Source organism: Lepidochelys kempii, chromosome 11 (assembly GCF_965140265.1).
Source record: "Lepidochelys kempii isolate rLepKem1 chromosome 11, rLepKem1.hap2, whole genome shotgun sequence".
NCBI lineage: Eukaryota > Metazoa > Chordata > Testudines > Cheloniidae > Lepidochelys > Lepidochelys kempii.
In genome coordinates, this window is record NC_133266.1 from 43,360,714 (window position 1) to 43,383,164 (window position 22,451).

Genomic DNA, 22,451 nt, shown 5'->3' on the forward strand with positions numbered 1-22,451 from the left:
AAGATGAAACTAGCTAGAGACATAAAGGGTAACAAGAAACATTCTAAAAATACATTAGAAGCAAGAGGATGGGTAGGACCATTACTCAATGGGGGGAGACAATAACAGAAAATGTGGAGATGGCAGAGGTGCTTAATGACGTCTTTGTTTCAGTTTTCACCAAGAAGGTTGATGGGATTGGACGTCTAACATAGTGAATACCCGTGAAAATGAGGTAGGAACAGAAGAGGATAAAATAGGGAAAGAACAAGGCTTAAATCACAGCAAGGGAAGTTTAGGTTGGGCATTAGGAAAAACTTTCTAGCTGTCAGGGTGGTTATGCACTGGAATAAATTGCCTAGGGAGATTGTGGAATCTCCATCATTGGAGGTTTTTAAGCTCAGGTTAGACAAACACCTGTGAGGGATGGTCTAGATAATACTTAGTCTGCCAAGAGTGCAGAGGACTGGACTAGATGGCCTCTCAAGGTCCCTTCCAGTTCTATGATTCCATAAAGAAAGCCAGAGTTGGCACAGCTGCCATGTGATTGATTAAAACATTCTAGTTTTTGTAATTACTGATGTGGATGGGTAATAAGGCACTTTGAGTTCCATTTCTTTAAGTTCATTTGGATACCTTAATTGTGAACTTAAAACTCTAAGCAGTTGAAAATATATAAGTAATTACCTCTGAATTTCCTAGGTCTTTAACACTTCGGGGTTCTTCCAACTCTCATGTTCTGGTAAGTTAGTGTTTTGAGTGTATGTTAAGTGTCTGGAACCTTAATTATTTTTAACAAAGTTTATGTGGGAATTTTCTTATTTTATTTTATTTTTTTAAATGGTCAAAGGTCTGCTGGGGAAGAGTTTGTTTCCCTGAGACTTGAGGAAGCCCACAGTGGATTGCGAGCTCTTGGGGGCAGATATTGCCTTTGTTCTCTGTTTGTACAGCACCTAGCAAAGTAGAGTTCTGGTTTGTGACTAGACCTCCTAGGCACTATGGTAATACAAGTAAATAATAGAAGAATCTTAATGTAGTAAATCTTAGAAGGACTTCTGCATGTGGGGAGTGGAGAAATAACCTCCCTTGGTCTATTGGCCTCTAAATCTCCTGCCTGCTTGCTTTCTTGCTTAGTTCTATCTTGTCTGTTAGCCCAGTTCAACCAGAGGTTGAACCATTGCAAATCTCTAGCACAGGCAAAGAAAGCAGCAATTCACAATGAGTGAACTTACTGCAGTTTGAAGCGGAGGAAAACTCTACCTGTGTAAATCACAACTTTTCTTACCTGGAGTTTGTACCAGTGAAGCAATTCTGATGGTTCCACTCAAAGATAATTCCAAGTGTAGGCATAGGCAGCTGGTGAAAGTATTCTTTGGATGTTCTGAGCCCATCCCTCACTCATTCTGAAACGGTGGCTCCAGTCCCACAGGGCTGGGCCCAGTTCCCCACTTTGGCCTGTTGGCTCTCAATGTAGATTCGGAGGAACCTGCCACAGCGTCACTTGACGTGCACATCCACACGCAGGTGGGGCCCTTCCCTCACGACGCCCTGTCTCCTTCCTGGCTCTGGTGGCGCTAAACATGGGGCCTCAGGATCTCTCCCCTCCCTCAGGATTCTCCTTTGCCATCCTCTTCATGGCCCTGGCACAGCCGGACAGAGATTTGGGGAGATTTGGAGCCTCCTGTAGCCCTCGCCACCCACTGCCTATGATTGAAGGCAGGACCCAAGGCTTGTTGGGATCTGATGATCCTGCTCACGATTGTAGAGGATGAGGATGTGACGGGTTCAGTCACAGAGACCCCCTTGGAACTGCCACCTGATGTGCTGAGACTACTTCTGAGCCCATTTTCCCTGCCAGCTTGGAACTTCAGAACCCTGCTTTGTTGAGCCAGACATGCCAGTCTGCTCCAACACAGACCCAGGGTCTGAACCACGTGCCCCAAAGCTGCAGACTTAACTGAAAATGGCTTAGCAAATGCTCCTGTCTCTAGCACCCAGACACCCAGCTCCCAATGGGATCCAAATCCCAAATAAATCCGTTTTAGTCTGTATAAAGCTTATACAGGGTAAACTCATAAATTGTCCCCCCCCTTTATAACACTGATAGAGGGAGATGCACAGCTGTTTGCTCCTTCAGGTATTAATCACTTACTCTGGGTTCAATAATAACCAAAAGTGATTTTATTAAGTATAAAAAGTAAGATTTAAGTGGTTCCAAGTAATAACAGACAGAACAAAGTAAGTTACCAAACAAAATAAAGCAAAACACACAAGTCTAAGCCTAATACATTGAGAAACTGATTACAGATGAAATCTTACCCCCAGAGATGTTCCAGTAAGTTTCTTTCACAGACTGGACTCCTTCCTAGTCTGGGTCCAGCAATCACTCACACCCCCATAATTACCGTCCTTTGTTCCAGTTTCCTTCATCTCTTGGGGGTTGAGGGGCCATCTCTTGAGCCAGTTGAAGACAAAATGGAGAGGCTTCCGGGGCCTTTTATATTCTCTCTCTTGTGGGTGGAAACCCCTTTGTTCTTCTGTGCAAAGTCAAAGCAACAAGATGGAGTTTGTAGCCACCTGGGCAAGTCACATGTTCATGAATGATTTAGCTTTTTGCAGGCCGAGGCCATTGTTTACATTTTAGTTTGAACGGTCCCAGGAAAGCTCAGATGTGAATTGGCGTCTATCAAAGTCTATTGTCAGTTAAGTGTTTCTTGATTTGGCACTTACTGACAATAGTCCTTTCTCAAGAAGCTGACCAAGTAGTTCACTGAGGCTACTTAGACTCAAACACATTGAGATACAAGTACATAGCCAATATTCATAACTTCAAATACAAAAATGATACACACATACAGACAGCATAATCATGACTAGCAAACTACATACAACCTTTCAATAGACACCCCACTTGACCTCCTCTTTACAAGACCTGGTGCAACCATAGGACCCTGGTTGCAACACTGATCACAGTTCATGTCAATAACATCACAGGGGGAGCCTACTAAAGCTTAGGGAAAGAGCAAACCATAATGAACCTAAGGCTTGTTGGGTGGGGCACTGCAGGAGGGAGGATGGATGGATGAATGAATCCAGTTAACTTTATCTGAAGTGATTCCCACGTCAATTTCTCCAGCTAAGATCTGGCAAAATAAGAATTAGAAGAACTTTCTAATTCTGATGGCCATTGCTGCTTGTGTGATCAGCTTTAATTTTGTAGATTTTTTTTTTCATTGAAAAGCCTCCCTAATTATTGGCTTGCATTTGTGAGGTCTATCTCTGGAAGGAAAAGACTATGGCTTGATCTACACTATGAATTTATGTCTGTATAGCTACATTGTTCAGACCTGAAAAGGTCAGTGATAGTTCTTTGGCATACAATCCTATCCTTCCATGTACCACTACATTTAAAAGCTCTGAGATGACTTGCTTGCTGCACTGACTCCGGGATAATTCAGGCACACTTTCTTTAGAACCAGCATTGAGACCAGCACATGGCAGCTATAAAAATTCACCTCCAGCTAGATGTAGAATCCTGAAGTTAATTTAGTGCCCTATTGCAAAGGGAATTACTGTGGCAAGCCTGGACAAAATTAAACTTCAGCTACTTTTCAAGAAGGAAATAAACAGCTAGGGAATAAGAGCATGGATTTGAGGTGTGATAAATTAATTTAAGAATGTTTTGCTCCTGAAAGGTTGTATTTCTCGAAGCTGTCATTTGAGATGTACACTGTTAGCACTATAATGCTGTATTGCTGATTGAATGCTATTTACATTTCTGCATGCCCAGATACAGCTTTGAAAGCCATGCAAAATTAGTAACCTATGTATATTACACCTGCATATTGTGTCTAAAATTCTGTACATACTCCTACTCTACCAGTACACAGAATATAAAATCAAATTCCTGTTTTTTAATTAGTTCATAAGATAGCTAGTACATATGGAGCCAACGCTGTCCCGAAGTTCAGGAGTGTTTGTATTTGGGGTTACATGTAGGCCCTTCTCTAGTGGACCTTGCATGTTGGGTTTTATAAAGTATGTTGTACACCAGTCTTTTTAGATGACCTTATGGAGAGAGAATGGGCCTATTTGTATGCAAAGGTACTTAAAAAAAAATACATACAGTCCCAGAATAACAAAGAAAGGAAATTCAAAGTTAAGACAAATGCCCTATACATTAAAGGCTTTTATGACTTCTAATAGCTTATTTGGTATTGGGAGGCTTATGCTGAAAGTTTCAATCAGTTTTTTAATAAGTTTTGGGTTTTTAAAAAAAATCTTATTTCCCAGCCATTGCTTATGCTTCCTGGTTGAACACAGGAATTAGGGCAGGATAGAGCAGAACCAGGATGTTTAGGCAGATGTCCCGATTTTATAGGGACAGTCCCAATTTTGGGGGCTTTTTCTTATATAGGCACCTATTACCCCCCGCCCCCGTCCCAATTTTTTACACTTGTTGTCTGGTCACCCTAGATGGGGATGAGACAACTGTCCTGGTGCTGTTTTGTGGAGAATGGAGCTGAACGGAGCAGAGGAAAACAGGAAAGGAGGACTGCTGTTGACAGGCAGCTGAGTAGCTGTTTTTTGTTTTTTGCAATGATGTGAGCAAATGTGTGAAGATATTTTTATCCCTGAGGTAGGACTGTTGCCATATAAGAGCTGGGCTCCCTAGAAGCAGCAATCTCCTCATATCTCTGCACAGCAGAAGGGAACCAGGTGAGTTTAAGAATGCTGACTGAGTCTCTTCGCACAGTGGCCAAGGAAGAAGCTGGTTCCTGGCAACTGTCCCAGCTCCTGGCTGTCCTCCGGCTGGGGGTAAAAGGCTCTTCTTCCTACTGCCTACTCAGTGTGTGGCTGGAGAAGCCGTCATCCGGCAGTCTGTGAGGGGACCTCCTTTCTGTGTGTCTCATTCAGTTTCTGTGCTTTTCCAAACTATTCAGTGGGTTGCTGGTTATCTTCCTTAACTTCATTCTTCCAAAGTCCTACCAAAGATCTAAATTTATTCTTATTTCCCAAACTAAACTCTTGGAGGAGGTTAAATGAAGTGGAGGGAAGGAAATGCTGTTAGTTTAGATGGTATTTTAGTATAGTCTCTACTGGTTGAGACTGATTTGAGACATACTCTTCTAAGCTCTCTGGCATCATTCTAGCCACAAAACATGAGAGCAAGATTTCCTCAGCCTCTGACTTAAATCAGGAGAAGGAAACCAGGGCTTTGAAGTGTGTTCTTAAATTAATCCTAATTTCAATATTTTTACTAAACTGAAATTATAATAAAGAAAGAAGAGTTGTTTGGCCAAAAATATAAAGCCATGTATTAAACTTGCCCCCTAGTGCCTGACTATTGTAGAATATTTGGTACATTAAATCACACAGTGATGGCACACTTGTGCATAGTGGGCAACAGGCAAGTGTCAATTTAAGATTTGAATTTTTCTTGGTTTATGTGACAATCTTACCTTTAGTTAAAGTTTATTTTCATACATTAGTTTGTCTTTTTAATACAAGTAAAATTGTATTCAGTAGAACTGAAACAACTGCAAAAAATATACATTCCTCAGGCTGGGATTGTTTCCAAAATAAAGGTAGAAAAAGACTGTTTTTCTTTCCTGGGAGGTTATGTACTTTGAACCAGAAATAGCCCTTTTCACCTTGATCAATAAGTCAAGCTCTTCTGCAGTGGTTCAAGTACCGGGCAGACTGAAATAAACTATCGACAGATTTATTAATACAAAAAGAAAATGAGTTATTTACAAGATTAAAGCAGGTAAACATTATACACAAATGAGTTACAATCTTAAGTTTCAAAAGGTAATAGAAGCTTCTATAATAAGCAAGCTGTATACGTCCTTTAGGGCTAACCCGAGCTAAGCAGCTGGGGATTCCTTGCTTGTGCTTAGAAAACCTTGCCCCCTAGAGTCCAAGCAGCATAGAGATACCGTTCCTTCTTGTTAGGGTTTTTTATTCCCCCCTCCCCCCCCCGCCCGCGCTGAGCTGCAAACTGAGCTGATGAGATGAATTTACTTGCATGACTCCTCTTCATGGGGAGGGGAGGAGTGCAGAGCATCACAATCTATTGTTCTCTTTAATGTTCCACAATAGTCTGTCTGGTGTTGATGGGACTTCCTTGTTGGCCAGGATGTTGCACCTTCTGTTGGAGACCAGTACTTTACACTAGTTAATGTCTTTCTCCTGTCTGATGATTTACCCAGTCATAGAGGTTTACAATCCAAATTCTTAAATATTACCTTACAATATAGGATATAGATGCTATAAGTGAGATTAATGCATGCAGCAATTTACAAGCATTCAATAAAGTGTAAACACTAAACATATTCTTATATAATCCTAGTCCTAAAGATAATACACAGGTGAGCCAGACTGATTCCAGTTGTTGGTTTGTCAGTGTTCAGTTGAGACATGGGGACCCTGGCATGAGCTGAAACCTGGTCTGCCAGTGTCACACAATATAACAGATAGACCCTACTGGTCTGCTATGTTAACAAAGCTGTCGTGCATGCATGTTAAGTCCATATACCATCCTTAAAATCATAATGAAACTTCTTTTTATGTGCAGTAGATTCTCTTTACAAATAATTTAGTTGTACCTGCCTTTGTTCAGAAAGCAGTGAAGGGCTCAAGTCTGGATTAATAGCTTTCAGATTTGGAATTTGAGATTTTGGCCTTTTGGCTGGCAAAGGCGAATGCCAAATACCCAATAGGATTTAACATTGTGTTCCTCACCACTGAGCTTGAAAGGTTATTTATACTTGCCATGCTCTCACTATCGAAAGTGAGAGTTACCTTGTGAAAGTTATTTTATTCTTACACAGAAACACTGTAAGTATTTTATGACGATGACTGCCGCTGATAAAAATTAGTATCCTGTGGAAATGGCTTTGTCCAGGGTTATAGATAGATATAAAAAACCATTCCATTAGTCAACTATATCCTTAATTCAAGTAAACTTTATTGGTAATAAACACTGCCTTTTAATCTAGCAGAATTGCAAAGCAAAAATCGTGAAAATGTTGGCTAGTGAAAATATGGCAGCAGAAGGACCTGAAGTATGTGTGGTGTTTTTTGTTTTTTTTGTTAAAAAAATATGTTAGAGTTGTAGCACATGCTGGGGCTTGTTCTCGAAGCATATTAGTCAGTAATAGCCACAGAAGATTTGTGCCCCAATGTTCAGGTTGACAAAATGTCACTTAGAATGATTATTGGTGACTCATAAACAACAGGTTTCAGAGTAGCAGCCGGGTTAGTCTGTGTCCACAAAAAGAAAAGGAGGACTTGTGGCACCTTGGAGACTAACCCATTTATTTGAGCATAAGCTTTCGTGAGCTACGGCTCACTTCATCGGATGCAGACCGTGGAAAGTGTAGAAGATCTTTTTATATACACACAAAGCATGAAAAAATACCTCCTCCCACCCCACTCTCCTGCTGGTAATAGCTTATCTAAAGTGATCACTCTCCTTACAATGTGTATGATAATCAAGTTGGGCCATTTCCAGCACATTGGATGAAGTGAGCTGTAGCTCACGAAAGCTTACGCTCAAATAAATTGGTTAGTCTCTAAGGTGCCACAAGTACTCCTTTTCTTTTTATAAACAACAGTAACTTTGGCAGTCAAATGCCACCATAAAATGGGAAAAACAGATGCAACTTTGTTAAACAGAAGAATTCTTCCTAATGATTTTGGACAATATATCCTTATACACTATTGTCCAATGAAGTTTTATATTTTTTTTTCTTTCCTTTTCTATTTTCCCTAAAACAGAATACAGATATCTGTACTTTATAAAAATTGTGCTAAGTATTAGTTTAATATATTTAAAACAAATCCATGTTTTGCTATCAGCTAATACGTGTTTTCCTATTTCTGTGCTCCTCTTTGTTTCCAGGCCTTTTTGCAAATGTGCAATCTGCCAGTCCAGGTGGTTTGTAGAGCAAATGCAGAATATATGTCCCCATCTGGTAAGTGTGGTGTTCATTTAAATTACTGTGTTAGTACCTATGTTTTGATACCATGGCAACAGCACCTCATCTTGCAGATAACAGCCAGTCAGTGCTTGTGTATGTGGGTTGCCTCTTTATTTTTTTCCTTAGTCTACTGCGATTTTTTCCTCTATAGAGAATGAGATAAATCAAATACAAATTTTTTAAATGTGCTGCATTGCAATTTTAAATGCAGTGGACATACAGTGGATTCACGTACTTGGTTACTCAGAAGTCTGGTGTAACACTCTCAGAAAAAGCCTAGGGACTCTTGGCCTTCTCAACCCCAAAGATTTCTGTACGCAGAAGTATCTCTTCTGATCTCCAGGGAGATACCCCTGGGAATACTCTGTTGGCCAATCAATGGTGTTCCATTTTCCACTGTTGTAAGGGTGAGAAGAAATGCATTTTGTAATCTTAGGTGGAAGGTGATTGTCAGCATATTAATAATTGTGGACAGATCATGGATAAACTATCAGTACCAAGAACAGTGTTGTACTTCAGTCCTCTTCTGATTGCAAAAAACGCAGATTCAGTATTTGATGTGTATGCTATCCCAAATTATGTTGGAAATTTCTATACACTCTCATCTAAAAGGTTACTAGAAAAGAATTGCTGAATGCACAACACAGTTCTGATATCCTAAAATTCTTCATTGCATTAGGATCCGTTTGTGTGAGTTAAATTAAGCTACTTCTATAATTTTTAATTCGAGTATGGAGTAGTAAAAATGCTTGCCTACATGGGTCTTTGTATTTACATACTGCATGGTTAGCTCTGGTCCTCCTTCTTGGTATTAGTGGAAAATAAGCTGGAATCCTGTCTTTAATTAATGCTTTAAAAAAAATCTCAATGATTGGTAGCACTGAAAACAGTACAGTTCTTGTAGCAAAACCAGGATTTTTTTTTTTTTAAATCAGTCTTTCAAAATAAACGCAATGGGCTGACTCTTTGTAGAAACAAGCCAGTATCTTACATGCATGGGAATAGGAGTGGTGATACTTGCATTCTCCACCTCTTGCACTCCCTTCCTCCCAGCCACATGGCTATTATCTAATACACCATTACTTGTGTCTGCAGCTTTTTTTCTATACCACTGGCTAAATAATGCAGAAAGGAGCATGACTGACAGGGGCTGATGAGAGTTGTGCTGTACGGATCACATCTAGGATATTCTATTTGTCATACTGGTTCCATTTTAAATACAGCTAGGAGTAGAAATGTGGTGATTTATTCATCGTCCTAAGTGCCCCTACTATTTTTGCGCACTGTTGTCCTTGTTTTTCTGTTTACTTCAGTATCGTTTTAATAACATTTAAAATTAATTCCAACCAAAACAGGCTATTCATAAAAGGTTTTCATTCCTGAAAAAAATCTCAAACTGATTGCAGTGGTTCTCAGACGTGCATCTCCACACTTGTGCAGGATACTTTGCAATGATACTTACTTTTCACAACTAGAAGATCCTTTTGAGGGAGTCAAATGCTGACTGTGGATATAGGAATACCAAAGGATCATCTTTATATGCTAGCAACATAAACCATAGTTTTTGCAATTCAGAAAACTTTGCATTTCTATTGTAATATGTCATCATATGGCTGCAGATGAGGTTTTTGTTGGTGCAGTGCACCTCATCTGTTACCCTTAGGCTGACTGTGAATCAGAGAGGAGTGAATCTCATGATAAAGACCATGACTGAACCAGATGTTGTTATGATCTCTGTTTGAACTAGGTCTAGTAGTAGGTTCTGTGCGTTTGGCATATGGTTGGACTTCTTAATATTTTCATTAATATCTTTCAAATTATATTACTTTTAAAAACCCTGTAAATAATATTTGACTTTGGTTTGTTCTTTTAAAATATTCTGTGAAGACACACTTTTCTGTCTTCCTTTTCCTTGTCTCTCCTTGAGAGCCTTTTGTGTATTGTGACCTGTTTCGTTTATTGGCTAACTCCATTATTGTCTTACGTCATATTCAGTGAACTATGTTTACTAACATAAAACAAAAAATGTCCAACATCTCCTCCATCATGTTGAGGTGATTAAATAACAATATGTAAAATACATATATATAATCTAAATTTCTTAAAATTACATAGCACTGTGTATGTACTCGCAAAAAGAAAAGGAGGACTTGTGGCACCTTAGAGACTAACCAATTTATTAGAGCATAAGCTTTCGTGAGCTACAGCTCACTTCCTCAGATGCATATCGTGGAAACTGCAGCAGGCTTTATATATACACAGAGAATATGAAACAATACCTATTCCCACCCCACTGTCCTGCTGGTAATAGCTTATCTAAAGTGATTTCCAGCACAAATCCAGGTTTTCTCACCCTCCACCCCCCCACACAAATTCACTCTCCTGCTGGTGATAGCCCATCCGAAGTGATAACTCTTTACACAATGTGCATGACAATCAAGCTGGGCTATTTCCTGCATAAATCCTGGTTCTCACATCCCCCCCACCCCCATACACACACAAACTCACTCTCCTGCTGGTAATAGCTCATCCAAACTGACCACTCTTCAAGTTAAAATCCAAGTTAAACCAGAACATCTGGGGGGGGGGGTAGGAAAAAACAAGAGGAAACAGGCTACCTTGCATAATGACTTAGCCACTCCAAGTCTCTATTTAAGCCTAAATTAATAGTATCCAATTTGCAAATGAATTCCAATTCAGCAGTTTCTCGCTGGAGTCTGGATTTGAAGTTTTTTTGTTTTAAGATAGCGACCTTCATGTCTGTGATCGCGTGACCAGAGAGATTGAAGTGTTCTCCGACTGGTTTATGAATGTTATAATTCTTGACATCTGATTTGTGTCCATTTATTCTTTTACGTAGAGACTGTCCAGTTTGACCAATGTACATGGCAGAGGGGCATTGCTGGCACATGATGGCATATATCACATTGGTGGATGTGCAGGTGAACGAGCCTCTGATAGTGTGGCTGATGTTATTAGGCCCTGTGATGGTGTCCCCTGAATAGATATGTGGGCACAGTTGGCAACGGGCTTTGTTGCAAGGATAAGTTCCTGGGTTAGTGGTTCTGTTGTGTGGTATGTGGTTGTTGGTGAGTATTTGCTTCAGGTTGCGGGGCTGTCTGTAGGCAAGGACTGGCCTGTCTCCCAAGATTTGTGAGAGTGTTGGGTCATCCTTTAGGATAGGTTGTAGATCCTTAATAATGCGTTGGAGGGGTTTTAGTTGGGGGCTGAAGGTGACGGCTAGTGGCGTTCTGTTATTTTCTTTGTTAGGCCTGTCCTGTAGTAGGTAACTTCTGGGAACTCTTCTGGCTCTATCAATCTGTTTCTTTACTTCTGCAGGTGGGTATTGTAGTTGTAAGAAAGCTTGACAGAGATCTTGTAGGTGTTTGTCTCTGTCTGAGGGGTTGGAGCAAATGCGGTTGTATCGCAGAGCTTGGCTGTAGACGATGGATCGTGTGGTGTGGTCAGGGTGAAAGCTGGAGGCATGCAGGTAGGAATAGCGGTCAGTAGGTTTCCGGTATAGGGTGGTATTTATGTGACCATTGTTTATTAGCACTGTAGTGTCCAGGAAGTGGATCTCTTGTGTGGACTGGACCAGGCTGAGGTTGGTGGTGGGATGGAAATTGTTGAAATCATGGTGGAATTCCTCAAGGGCTTCTTTTCCATGGGTCCAGATGATGAAGATGTCATCAATATAGCGCAAGTAGAGTAGGGGCTTTAGGGGACGAGAGCTGAGGAAGCGTCCCCTAAAGCCCCTACTCTACTTGCGCTATATTGATGACATCTTCATCATCTGGACCCATGGAAAAGAAGCCCTTGAGGAATTCCACCATGATTTCAACAATTTCCATCCCACCACCAACCTCAGCCTGGTCCAGTCCACACAAGAGATCCACTTCCTGGACACTACAGTGCTAATAAACAATGGTCACATAAATACCACCCTATACCGGAAACCTACTGACCGCTATTCCTACCTGCATGCCTCCAGCTTTCACCCTGACCACACCACACGATCCATCGTCTACAGCCAAGCTCTGCGATACAACCGCATTTGCTCCAACCCCTCAGACAGAGACAAACACCTACAAGATCTCTGTCAAGCTTTCTTACAACTACAATACCCACCTGCAGAAGTAAAGAAACAGATTGATAGAGCCAGAAGAGTTCCCAGAAGTTACCTACTACAGGACAGGCCTAACAAAGAAAATAACAGAACGCCACTAGCCGTCACCTTCAGCCCCCAACTAAAACCCCTCCAACGCATTATTAAGGATCTACAACCTATCCTAAAGGATGACCCAACACTCTCACAAATCTTGGGAGACAGGCCAGTCCTTGCCTACAGACAGCCCCGCAACCTGAAGCAAATACTCACCAACAACCACATACCACACAACAGAACCACTAACCCAGGAACTTATCCTTGCAACAAAGCCCGTTGCCAACTGTGCCCACATATCTATTCAGGGGACACCATCACAGGGCCTAATAACATCAGCCACACTATCAGAGGCTCGTTCACCTGCACATCCACCAATGTGATATATGTCATCATGTGCCAGCAATGCCCCTCTGCCATGTACATTGGTCAAACTGGACAGTCTCTACGTAAAAGAATAAATGGACACAAATCAGATGTCAAGAATTATAACATTCATAAACCAGTCGGAGAACACTTCAATCTCTCTGGTCACGCGATCACAGACATGAAGGTCGCTATCTTAAAACAAAAAAACTTCAAATCCAGACTCCAGCGAGAAACTGCTGAATTGGAATTCATTTGCAAATTGGATACTATTAATTTAGGCTTAAATAGAGACTTGGAGTGGCTAAGTCATTATGCAAGGTAGCCTGTTTCCTCTTGTTTTTTCCTACCCCCCCCCCCCAGATGTTCTGGTTTAACTTGGATTTTAACTTGAAGAGTGGTCAGTTTGGATGAGCTATTACCAGCAGGAGAGTGAGTTTGTGTGTGTATGGGGGTGGGGGGGATGTGAGAACCAGGATTTATGCAGGAAATAGCCCAGCTTGATTGTCATGCACATTGTGTAAAGAGTTATCACTTCGGATGGGCTATCACCAGCAGGAGAGTGAATTTGTGTGGGGGGGTGGAGGGTGAGAAAACCTGGATTTGTGCTGGAAATCACTTTAGATAAGCTATTACCAGCAGGACAGTGGGGTGGGAATAGGTATTGTTTCATATTCTCTGTGTATATATAAAGCCTGCTGCAGTTTCCACGATATGCATCTGAGGAAGTGAGCTGTAGCTCACGAAAGCTTATGCTCTAATAAATTGGTTAGTCTCTAAGGTGCCACAAGTCCTCCTTTTCTTTTTGCGAATACAGACTAACACGGCTGTTACTCTGAAACCTGTGTATGTACTGGTGTTTAAAGATGGTATCTGTCAAGTAGGTGTTTCATAAAGACGGCCAAGTGCTCTATTTACTTTCCTGGGATTTCCACAGTTATGCTTTGGGGAACATTAAACTAATAATCTTCCCAGCAAAGCAAGATTAATTCATGATTGGATTGAGACCTATCGATTTGTACAATAACTTGCAAATATTTGTTAGAGCAGTAGTCCCCAAACTGTGGGGCATGTCCACCTAGGGGTGGGGAGGCAGGGTATGGTGTGGCCTGGGCCAGCCCCTACAGAGGGCAGGGAGGAAGCAACCATGACGCCCTGCTCCATCCCAGCTCTGCTCCAGCACTGCCTCCAGCCACAGCTGCCGGCTCCCACCACAGCCTGGCCACAGCTCTGAACCCAGCCGCAGCCCTGGCTACCAGCCTCCACCATGGTTCCTCACCCTGCCTTAGCCCCACTTCAAGCCTCCGCTGCCCTGGCTGCAGCTAAGCTCCCAGTCCCAGCCTCCGCCCCTGGCCTTGGCTCCGTTCCCAGCTGCAGCCTCAGCCTTGGCCCCCTTACTCCTGACCACCGCCCTACCCCCTGAGCTATGTCCCTGCTCCTGGCCTAGTTCCTAGGAGGTGGAGGGGTGGACAGGAGTAAGGGGGGGCACGACGGTGAAAAGTTTGGGGACCACTACGTTAGCATGAAAGCCAATCAATAGGACAAGTCGTAGCATAAAAGTGTGAACTAAAGCGATAGGCGTGGGGAGGCTCTATTTGTAAGTGTCTCTCAAATGAAATTTTGCATGTTCATTCTCATGTACAATCTGATAGACTTTGTGCAGAAACACTTCAAAGCCATGATTTCAAAAATTATTCTCAGTATGTATTGAAAGGTTTAATTTACTAAAAATATACTGTCTCTCACTGCAGGCAAAGTACCCTTTATTCGTGTAGGAAATCAAGTAGTATCTGAACTTGGCCCCATAGTCCAGTTTGTAAAAGCCAAGGTAAGGATATTAAATATACTTGATCAGTAACTGCTAAATACGGTAGTCACTCTTTTTAGCATTTGCACTCATTTAGCTTACTAGTATGAAATGTGACATAATTAGTTTTTAAGAGAGTAAGGTAGAAAAACTTCATATGAATGTAAAGGTAACTGCATTTTTACAATGTGGCAAATATATTAACCCCAATGCAGGCAGTAACCTTTTGCTTAAGGAAAATATGGTGTAATGGGGGTTTGTGATGGTATGATGGGGGTATTTTCCTCTGGCATTTATTCAAATGATAGAAATCAGCTGTAAGTACAGGATTTCATCATGTTAACAAGGAACTGAAAAATAACCTAGACCTTGCAATAGCACTTCTTTTTTGGCTCCCAAGTATAGTATTCTTAGAAAGACATACAGTGTTTGCTTAAGGCTTGAAATTTCAGCTAATATATGTTTATATTTGCTTTTACTTTGTTCTATCCTTGTAAAGCAGGGTCTGCTTATTAAGTAGTTTATTTTGATAAACTGTTTATATCATCAACTTACTTCTTCACACAGAAGAAATCATAGTAATAGTGAAGCCATGAAATCAAGTTGTACTCAGCTAAAAAAGAAATGCACAGTAGTTCTGTCGCTGAAAATAAATCTACATTTGTCTTTTGAGTTTGATTATATTGCAATAGAACATTTTCTGTTTAATACTGAAGGTAATTTTAGTATGGAAGGTACTTTATAATATTTACCCATCTATTTTATGATTTAGAGACCTATATAGAGAGATCAAGACCTGATCTAAAGCACATTGACTTCTGTTGACTTTAGCTCAAGCCCTAGCTGAATATTGTAATATCCTTTCTTACAGGGTTGTATATTCTTTTACCCCCTTAGGGCCATTCACTCAGTGATGGGTTGGATGAAGTCCAAAAAGCTGAGATGAAAGCCTACATGGAATTAGTCAATAATATGCTATTGACAGCAGAGGTACAGCAAACCATAATAATTTGTTGATTTTGTAGGTGATAAGTGGGCAAAAATGGAGGGGTTTTTTTTCTATGTGGAAAATGTATTTTATTTTCAAATTCTTAGATTGGGAAATAGTTCATCAACTCATAAGCTAGTGTCCTTACAAGAAAAGAACTCCACATTCTCTGTGGTCTCTTTACAAATGTCATATGAAAATTTCATGAATTGAGGTTGAATTTTGTTGTACAAAACAGCGGTGAGTTTATAAAGACTAACATGTAGCTGTAAAGAAAGTTGACACATAATTTATATAGTGTATTCTGAACTCCATCTTAATTTCAAATCTGATCTGGTGGCTGTTCTGAAAGAGAACTAGCAACCAGGCTTTTGTCTTGTAAGCATCACCATTAACTTCTCTTTTGTGTTCATGGAAGGCACTGTTAGACTTAAAATATTTGTGGGATATGCTGTTAATTTAACTTAAAAGAAAACATCAATATTTAGAAATAACTCTCTGTGCAATCTAACCGAAATTTCAGAATAAAGTAGTGATTTTTTTCCCCTAGTTGTATCTTCAGTGGTGTGATGATACTACAGTACAGGAGGTGAGTGGTTCTGCAGCATTTATCTTAATTAAAATTTAATGAGAAAACACTTTTGCTCGCAAATGCAAGTCCCTACTCATAAATGAAACATTGAGGTTTATACCATTAATGATATAGTTTTTCACTTTAATTTTGCTTGCATATACGTTTTAGGGAAGCTGTGCGTCATTACTGAAGGTAGCTGGCTGCAAAGTAGATATGTTTTTATATATTTTTCAGCTAGAGTAATAGAGTAAATGGTTTCTTTTTCTTTAGGCTGCAAACTATGAATTTCTGTGCAGAGTAACTTCTTAATATTTTACAAAAGCCAGTGTGAATGCCTTTTGACCCATGACAGCCATAGCTGTTTTGTAAATAACAGCATACTGTCTTACCTGCTTTTTTTTTAAAAAAAAAGTGATTTTGTTTTTGTGGGTTTTTTTTAAACAAAGATTACTCATCCAAGGTATGGATCCCCTTATCCTTGGCCTCTCAATCGCATTTTGGCCTATCAGAAACAATGGGAGATCAGACGTAAGATGAAAGCTATTGGATGGGCTGGCAAGTCACTTGAACAGGTCAGTCAGATAATAGCCAGAGTTGAATTCTTCATTCTGTTTTTTCTTTTTTAAATAACCTCTCAGCAATGAAATACATATAAATAAAATATCAAAAGTGTCAAAATTCCAGAGAAGCAATATTTTATTTCCTATGTTTCATAAAATATATGTATTGTGAAACTCCATACATTTAAAACAATTGTCTATGGAATCCATGTCTCTGGCTTCAACAGCAATAAACTTTTAAATCACACACACAGTCTGAGAAAAATGAAAGATGTTTTCTCATGAATATGTATCTCTGTGCTGAATGTCTGTTTATGTGAGTTTAGACCATGATCCTGGAAAGGGATTAGCAGACAAGGACTCTGATTCCCATGTGAAGATAATGGGGTCCCTTTGCAGGATTGTGGCAATTTTGTTCTTGGAGCTCCAAGAAAAATACAAGGAAGTTTAGAGGTAAACATTTGATATATTAATTTTAACCCAATTACTGACAGTAGGAATATTAGCAACTTTCCTTATGTCAACAATATACTTGTCATTGAAGGTCTGGAAATAAGATTTGTAATTGGAATCTGTGTAACATCTATGATCTACATAGTTAATTTAGTCATTTATTACAAATGCCTACTGCTCCTATGTATGCAATAAGGGAGCTATTTTGTAGAGAATTGTGTTCTCATCTGACTATTTAGGTACTGTACTAATCTTTTGTTTGTTTAGGTGTTGGAAGATGTAGATCAGTGTTGTCAAGCTCTCTCTCAAAGACTGGGAACACAATCATATTTCTTCAATAAGCAGTAAGTTATTTTATATGGAAATGTAATGTACTGTAGGTATATTACTCTCCAGAACATAGCTGGATGGGGACTATTTTTGCCTTATTTTAATACCTTATGAGCAGTAAGGAACATGTGGGAATGAATCCATAAATTGCATATATAAGAATTTCTGAAATTATAAAAGATACTAAGTTTCCATAAAATATTTCATATATTTTCTCTAGTGTTTTTTAGACTTAATCCTATTTTCTACTGACATGATACAGAATACACAATAGTTTGTCAGTTAAAAACATATAATGTAAAAACAGAAACCTGTAGTTTTAATAGGTAACTAAGCAATAATCCACTTAATTACATTAGCATATGTTGGCATTTCTTAGATACCTATCAGTGTAAGTGCGCTAATGCATGATAAGCAGAATGAATGAGACGTATTTTGATCCAACCGCGCTTCCTGCATAGGTTAATTCAAGTGACACAGTGGCGGGGAAGGCTATGTCTACACTGCATCCCAAGGTGGGATTGCAGCCCGTGTAGACATACCACACTAGCTTTAAGGGCGCTAGCACAGATGAAAATAGCAGCACGGCCTGAACAAGCACACTGGGGACCCTGGGTAAATACTCATGTTGCTAGCTTGTGCTGAAGCCTGTGTCTCCACATCGACGCTGCTGTTTTTAGCTGTGCTACTGCAGGTAAAGGATTCATACTTTGGATTGCAGCGTAGACATACTTTAAAGAGTTGGGTTCACATGAAGATGCCTGTGAAGTCATATGACTGTGGGGAAACACTGGTCTTCTCCCCACAAAGGATTGATTACAAAGTAGCAGCTATGATTTGAGTAAGTACTGTTCTGGGCCTTTGCAGAAAAGCCACTGCGGACCCAGATCTGACATACACCAGCTGTCCTTTGCTATTGTCAGTCAGGTCCAGTTGCAAATGTGTACTCTCCCAAAAATATTCTTGTAATTACTGTGAATTTAAAATAATGTTGAATATATTCATGTACTGCACCCATCACCATGGCATGTGAACCATGAAGTTACATAAAGAATATACATTCCAAGTGCGATGTATGTGATTTTTTTTTTTAAAGCTGCCTTTGCATTCCCCTGATTGTGGCAGTATCTGGGGGCCAGTTTTAGGTATTTTTGGTGGGGTGACAATGGGGAAATTACAAAGACACTTAAATAAAATCAGCTTGTGACGTTACACACTAATAGAGACAGGGAAGGGGTTAACTGACGGCTTATTAAAGCAAGGATATATGAAGGAGCCAGTGGGATTCAGAGGGGAGGCATCTGGGGGTGGGAGGAAGCAATTGTCTTGTCCAGCTATGTCACAGAATCAGAAAGCAAGGAGGAACTGGGAAACTGAGTAACTGTATATTGGATTGTTTGGTTTTTCCCATAGGTTAAGTTTACTTCAACTGACTGTTACTTGTTAGTTTGGACCAGACCGAAGAAAGCTCAGTTTATGATCCCCAGTACATTAGGTGGGGATGGAAAAATGCCTCAATTAGCAGGCTGTAATATTTTGTTTCTTGCCTCTTTTCCCCCAAGGATTTTGCAAAGTTAAGGTTAGGTGGGCAGTGTAGTTGGATGAGAGTGAGTGCTGTAGGATTACATAGTAGTAGAGAACAATTATTCCAACTATTCATTTTGAGGCATTCTGAACAGTCTTTTATAAAGGTGGTATTTGTTTTGTAAAGGATATGCTATTGTTTGGGGGTGTTAGGTGGATTCCATAACACACGCTTTCAACCTTCAATTTTTTTAATGTTTTTTGTCTGTAAATAGTAGAGTTTCTCAATAATTAGTCTCATAAAATATTCTTCTAGCTCATTAATACTTAGTATGTAGTTCTTGGACATTAGTGAAGAAAAGCTCTAAATTGTTAAAATATACTTAAGGAAAATGTTTTTTGGGTTTTTTTTTTGTTTTGTTTTGTTTGCAGATAGACCAGAGCTGCAAAAAGTTCACTAAGGTCAAGCTATGGAAGGCTTGTACACATAGCCATGAGTATGACTGCAGACTTATTCAAGAAACCACTGTTCTCCTTTGGGTTATGGTGGCTTTGGTTACAGTGTTTTATTTCCATTTGTTTAGTCTCTTTAACACAAAAGAGATGGCCATAAATGCTACTACCATGTAGTTACTTTTTCGCACTACTCAAGGAATTTTTGGGTGGCTGAAAAGCCCAGGAGAGATGTGGCGTTTTTGCTGTTTTGAAGAGCACCATTCTGTTCGAAGGGGTAGTTTTGTTATGCACAGTATCTGCAGAGGAGACTGGGAATATAGATTCCCTTCCCACAAAATCAAAAGTGAGAAACAGTTGGTGCTGGACAGAGGAGTCAGTGGGTAGGCTTTGCATGCATTTTATGAAAAGGTATTTTGTAACTTCTTCACTGTTTGGGAAAAAAAAACAACCCCCCAAACCGCTCATTTGTTAATGGGAGCACTGAGCAGCAATTGAGAATTCAGGCCACAATTTGTTAGTATACATATAAAATACGGTAGAACCTCAGAGTTATGAACACCTCAGGAATGGAGGTTGTTCATAACTCTGAAACGTTTGTAACTCTGAACAAAACATTATGGTTGTTCTTTCAAAAGTTTACAATGGAACACTGACTTAATACAGCTTTGAAACTTTACTATGCAGAAGAAAAATGCTGCTTTTAACCACCTTAATTTAATGAAACAAGCACAGAAACAGTTTCCTTACCTTGTCAAATCTTTTTTTTTTTTAATTTCCCTTTATTTTTTTAGTAGTTTACATTTAACACAGTGCTGTACTGTATTTGCTTCCAAACAAGGTGTATCGCTGACTGGTCAGTTTGTAACTCTGGTGTTCATAATTTTGAGGTTCTACTGTATTTAAGGTTTTATGCATTTGTTAAATCTTGAGCTTTATTTGGTTAAATATGACCAGTTTGATTACTTTGAGAAAATACTTGGAGTTTTTTTAATATTTAAAAAAAAACCAGAGTACAGTAGGATTTTCCTTATAAGGTTTTCAGTGTTTTCTGACTCCCAGAGGCCCACTTTTTCCCCTGTCTCTTTTATAGGCCAACTGAGTTAGATGCATTGGTATTTGGACATCTGTTCACAATTCTTACTACTCAGCTGACCAGTGATGAACTCTCTGAAAAAGTGAAAAACTACAGCAACCTCGTGGCCTTTTGCAGGAGAATAGAGCAACACTATTTTGAGGATCATGATAAAGACAGCTCTGCAAGTGCTGCATCCAAATCCTCAAAGGGTTATCTACCGAGTTAAATGCTTCATTTTGTGGTGGGGAGGCCCAGTTTCTGAAACAAATTTTGATTTCATTGTTTAACAGATGATGATGATGGCTTTGAAAATGCAAAAGTGTGTAATAAAACCTCTTGGAAGCTGCTAAAACATTCTGGAGCACGGGAAGTTCAAACTGCATTTTGTGTGTTATAGAATTCACTGTATACATTTAACATGAAATGATTTTTAAGGTATTGCCATTTAAATGCCATATAGGCTATTAAATATTAAACTAAAGTGACCTTGGAACAATATTGTATCTGTATTAAAAATAAAAAGAAATTAAAAACTACTATTTTTAAAAGTGACTGTTCAATCTTTCCAAAAACCTTTTAATAAGCTTTAGTCGTATGTTAGAAGCAGTGTTTCCTTTTGCCCTTCTGCTAGGAGGATCTGAAAAGTAATTTGCATTACACCCTGTAGGATTAACTTGTTGACTAGAAGGTAGGCAAGTAATAGGAAAATTTACTCTATTCAGGCTTCAACAAGTTTCCACTTTGAAAGTCAGTGTGTTTACAAGGTGATTAGGTCCTTTTAAGAGATTAGCATTCTAAACCAAATGGATAAATGAAGAGTATATCTTCATAAATGAAGAGCTTTATCAAATGTAGGGTACCACTAACTTTAAACGAAATGGTAACAATGCAATAAAGTTAAAGCACCTTTTAAGATTTGTTTGTATTGTTTTGAGAAATTTAAAAAAAAGAAAGAAAAGAAATTGCGGTGACTGTAATGCTTGTGAAAGGTGGAAAGTAAACAGCCTCGGAGAGTGGAGACCTCCTATCAATGCACAGAACAGTGCAGCATGGGCATCAGCCATGCAAGTTTCCATGCGCTGTCCCAAAAAGGTGTCTTAGAATGACAACTTCTGGGAAAGAAAGAACATGAGTCCTTGACCTCTGCTCAGATAGCAATGAAAGGTGTCCGAAGTTGTTGTTTTTTTGTGATGTGGATATGGAAAAGGCATCGAGATTATTAGCTCATTTTTGATAGGGAACCTGACAGGCCATTTTGGGGTGTTGATTCTCTCACGCCAATCTGTTCTAGTTTTGAATTACCGAGCTAAAAGTGAAAGAACTATTTACAGTATCTTAATTATTTCACCTCAACAAAAGCTTCTCTATCTGGGACCAGATGGCAAAACAGACTTCTAGTTTTCTGGCAACCAACTGATTAAAAACTAGTAGTCAAATCAAATTTTTCAGGCATCAGTCATTTTTACTGCATCAGTCTTTAATTTTGTCACTTGTCATTTTTTGTCTTTCAGTGCTTCTTTTTGGCTTTGCTTTTTCTTGATCTCTTCACATTTGTTTCTGAGTTTTTTATATTTGTTTCTTCAGTCTTTCCTATTTTTCAGCTTGTCTTGTTCCTCCTCCAGCACACTTAAATGTCTGTGTCCAGCTGTTTCTGTTTCCAGCCTGACAATATTGCTCCCAAACTCTGAAGCCCACAGTGTGGGCTTTTTTCTTCTTCCTCTCTCAAGTAGAAGGACGTGGCTGTCTTTTCTCTGGGCATATTTTTTCTTTCTCCCCACACCTCTCGGCTCCTTAAGGTTTTTTTATGCTCTCCTATGGTATGTTTAGGTGCATTAGTATGATAGTAAAGCACTTGAAGTTAAATAACCCATTATGGTATGCCAGAAGCCTTGCTCTTTGGTTTTTAATACAAAATCAAATTAGACTTAAAAATCAGTTTTGTTTCTTGTTTGTTAGTGGCCAATATATTAGAAAGCAGATTAGTCTTTGGACTTCAAAATTCCCAAAAAGTAATCTGGTGACAAATTTTCTCCCACACTATTTGTGCAAATCCAGGTTTTGCCACCTTTATTTCATGTAGTATCTTACTTCACGTGTAGTCCTGTTAATTTCAGTGAGGCTACTTATGAAGTTACTTAGCATGCGATTTAGGGCTCCCGCTTGCCTTGCGGGTGCTTAAGTAGTATCTC

At 39.5% G+C, this 22,451-nt stretch overlaps 1 protein-coding gene across 6 annotated transcripts in view; it reads left to right on the forward strand.

Annotated features, from left to right (window-relative positions):
* MTX2 (metaxin 2) overlaps positions 1-20,783 on the forward strand; it is a 55,707-nt gene extending 34,924 nt beyond the window's left edge. For 3 of the 6 annotated variants that reach the window (XM_073305954.1, XM_073305952.1, XM_073305953.1), the window contains 8 exons: positions 682-721; positions 7,889-7,961; positions 14,247-14,323; positions 15,200-15,292; positions 15,841-15,879; positions 16,311-16,436; positions 17,145-17,221; positions 20,278-20,783. In XM_073305954.1, coding sequence (XP_073162055.1) covers positions 682-721; positions 7,889-7,961; positions 14,247-14,323; positions 15,200-15,292; positions 15,841-15,879; positions 16,311-16,436; positions 17,145-17,221; positions 20,278-20,488 — 736 coding nt within the window. In that variant the 3' untranslated portion in view covers positions 20,489-20,783. Of the gene's footprint in view, positions 1-153; positions 215-681; positions 722-4,455; positions 4,699-7,888; positions 7,962-14,246; positions 14,324-15,199; positions 15,293-15,840; positions 15,880-16,310; positions 16,437-17,144; positions 17,222-20,277 lie in introns of those variants that run through there. The other 3 variants (XM_073305955.1, XM_073305956.1, XM_073305951.1) reach the window with 3 other exon arrangements.
* Positions 20,784-22,451: the final 1,668 nt, after the last annotated feature.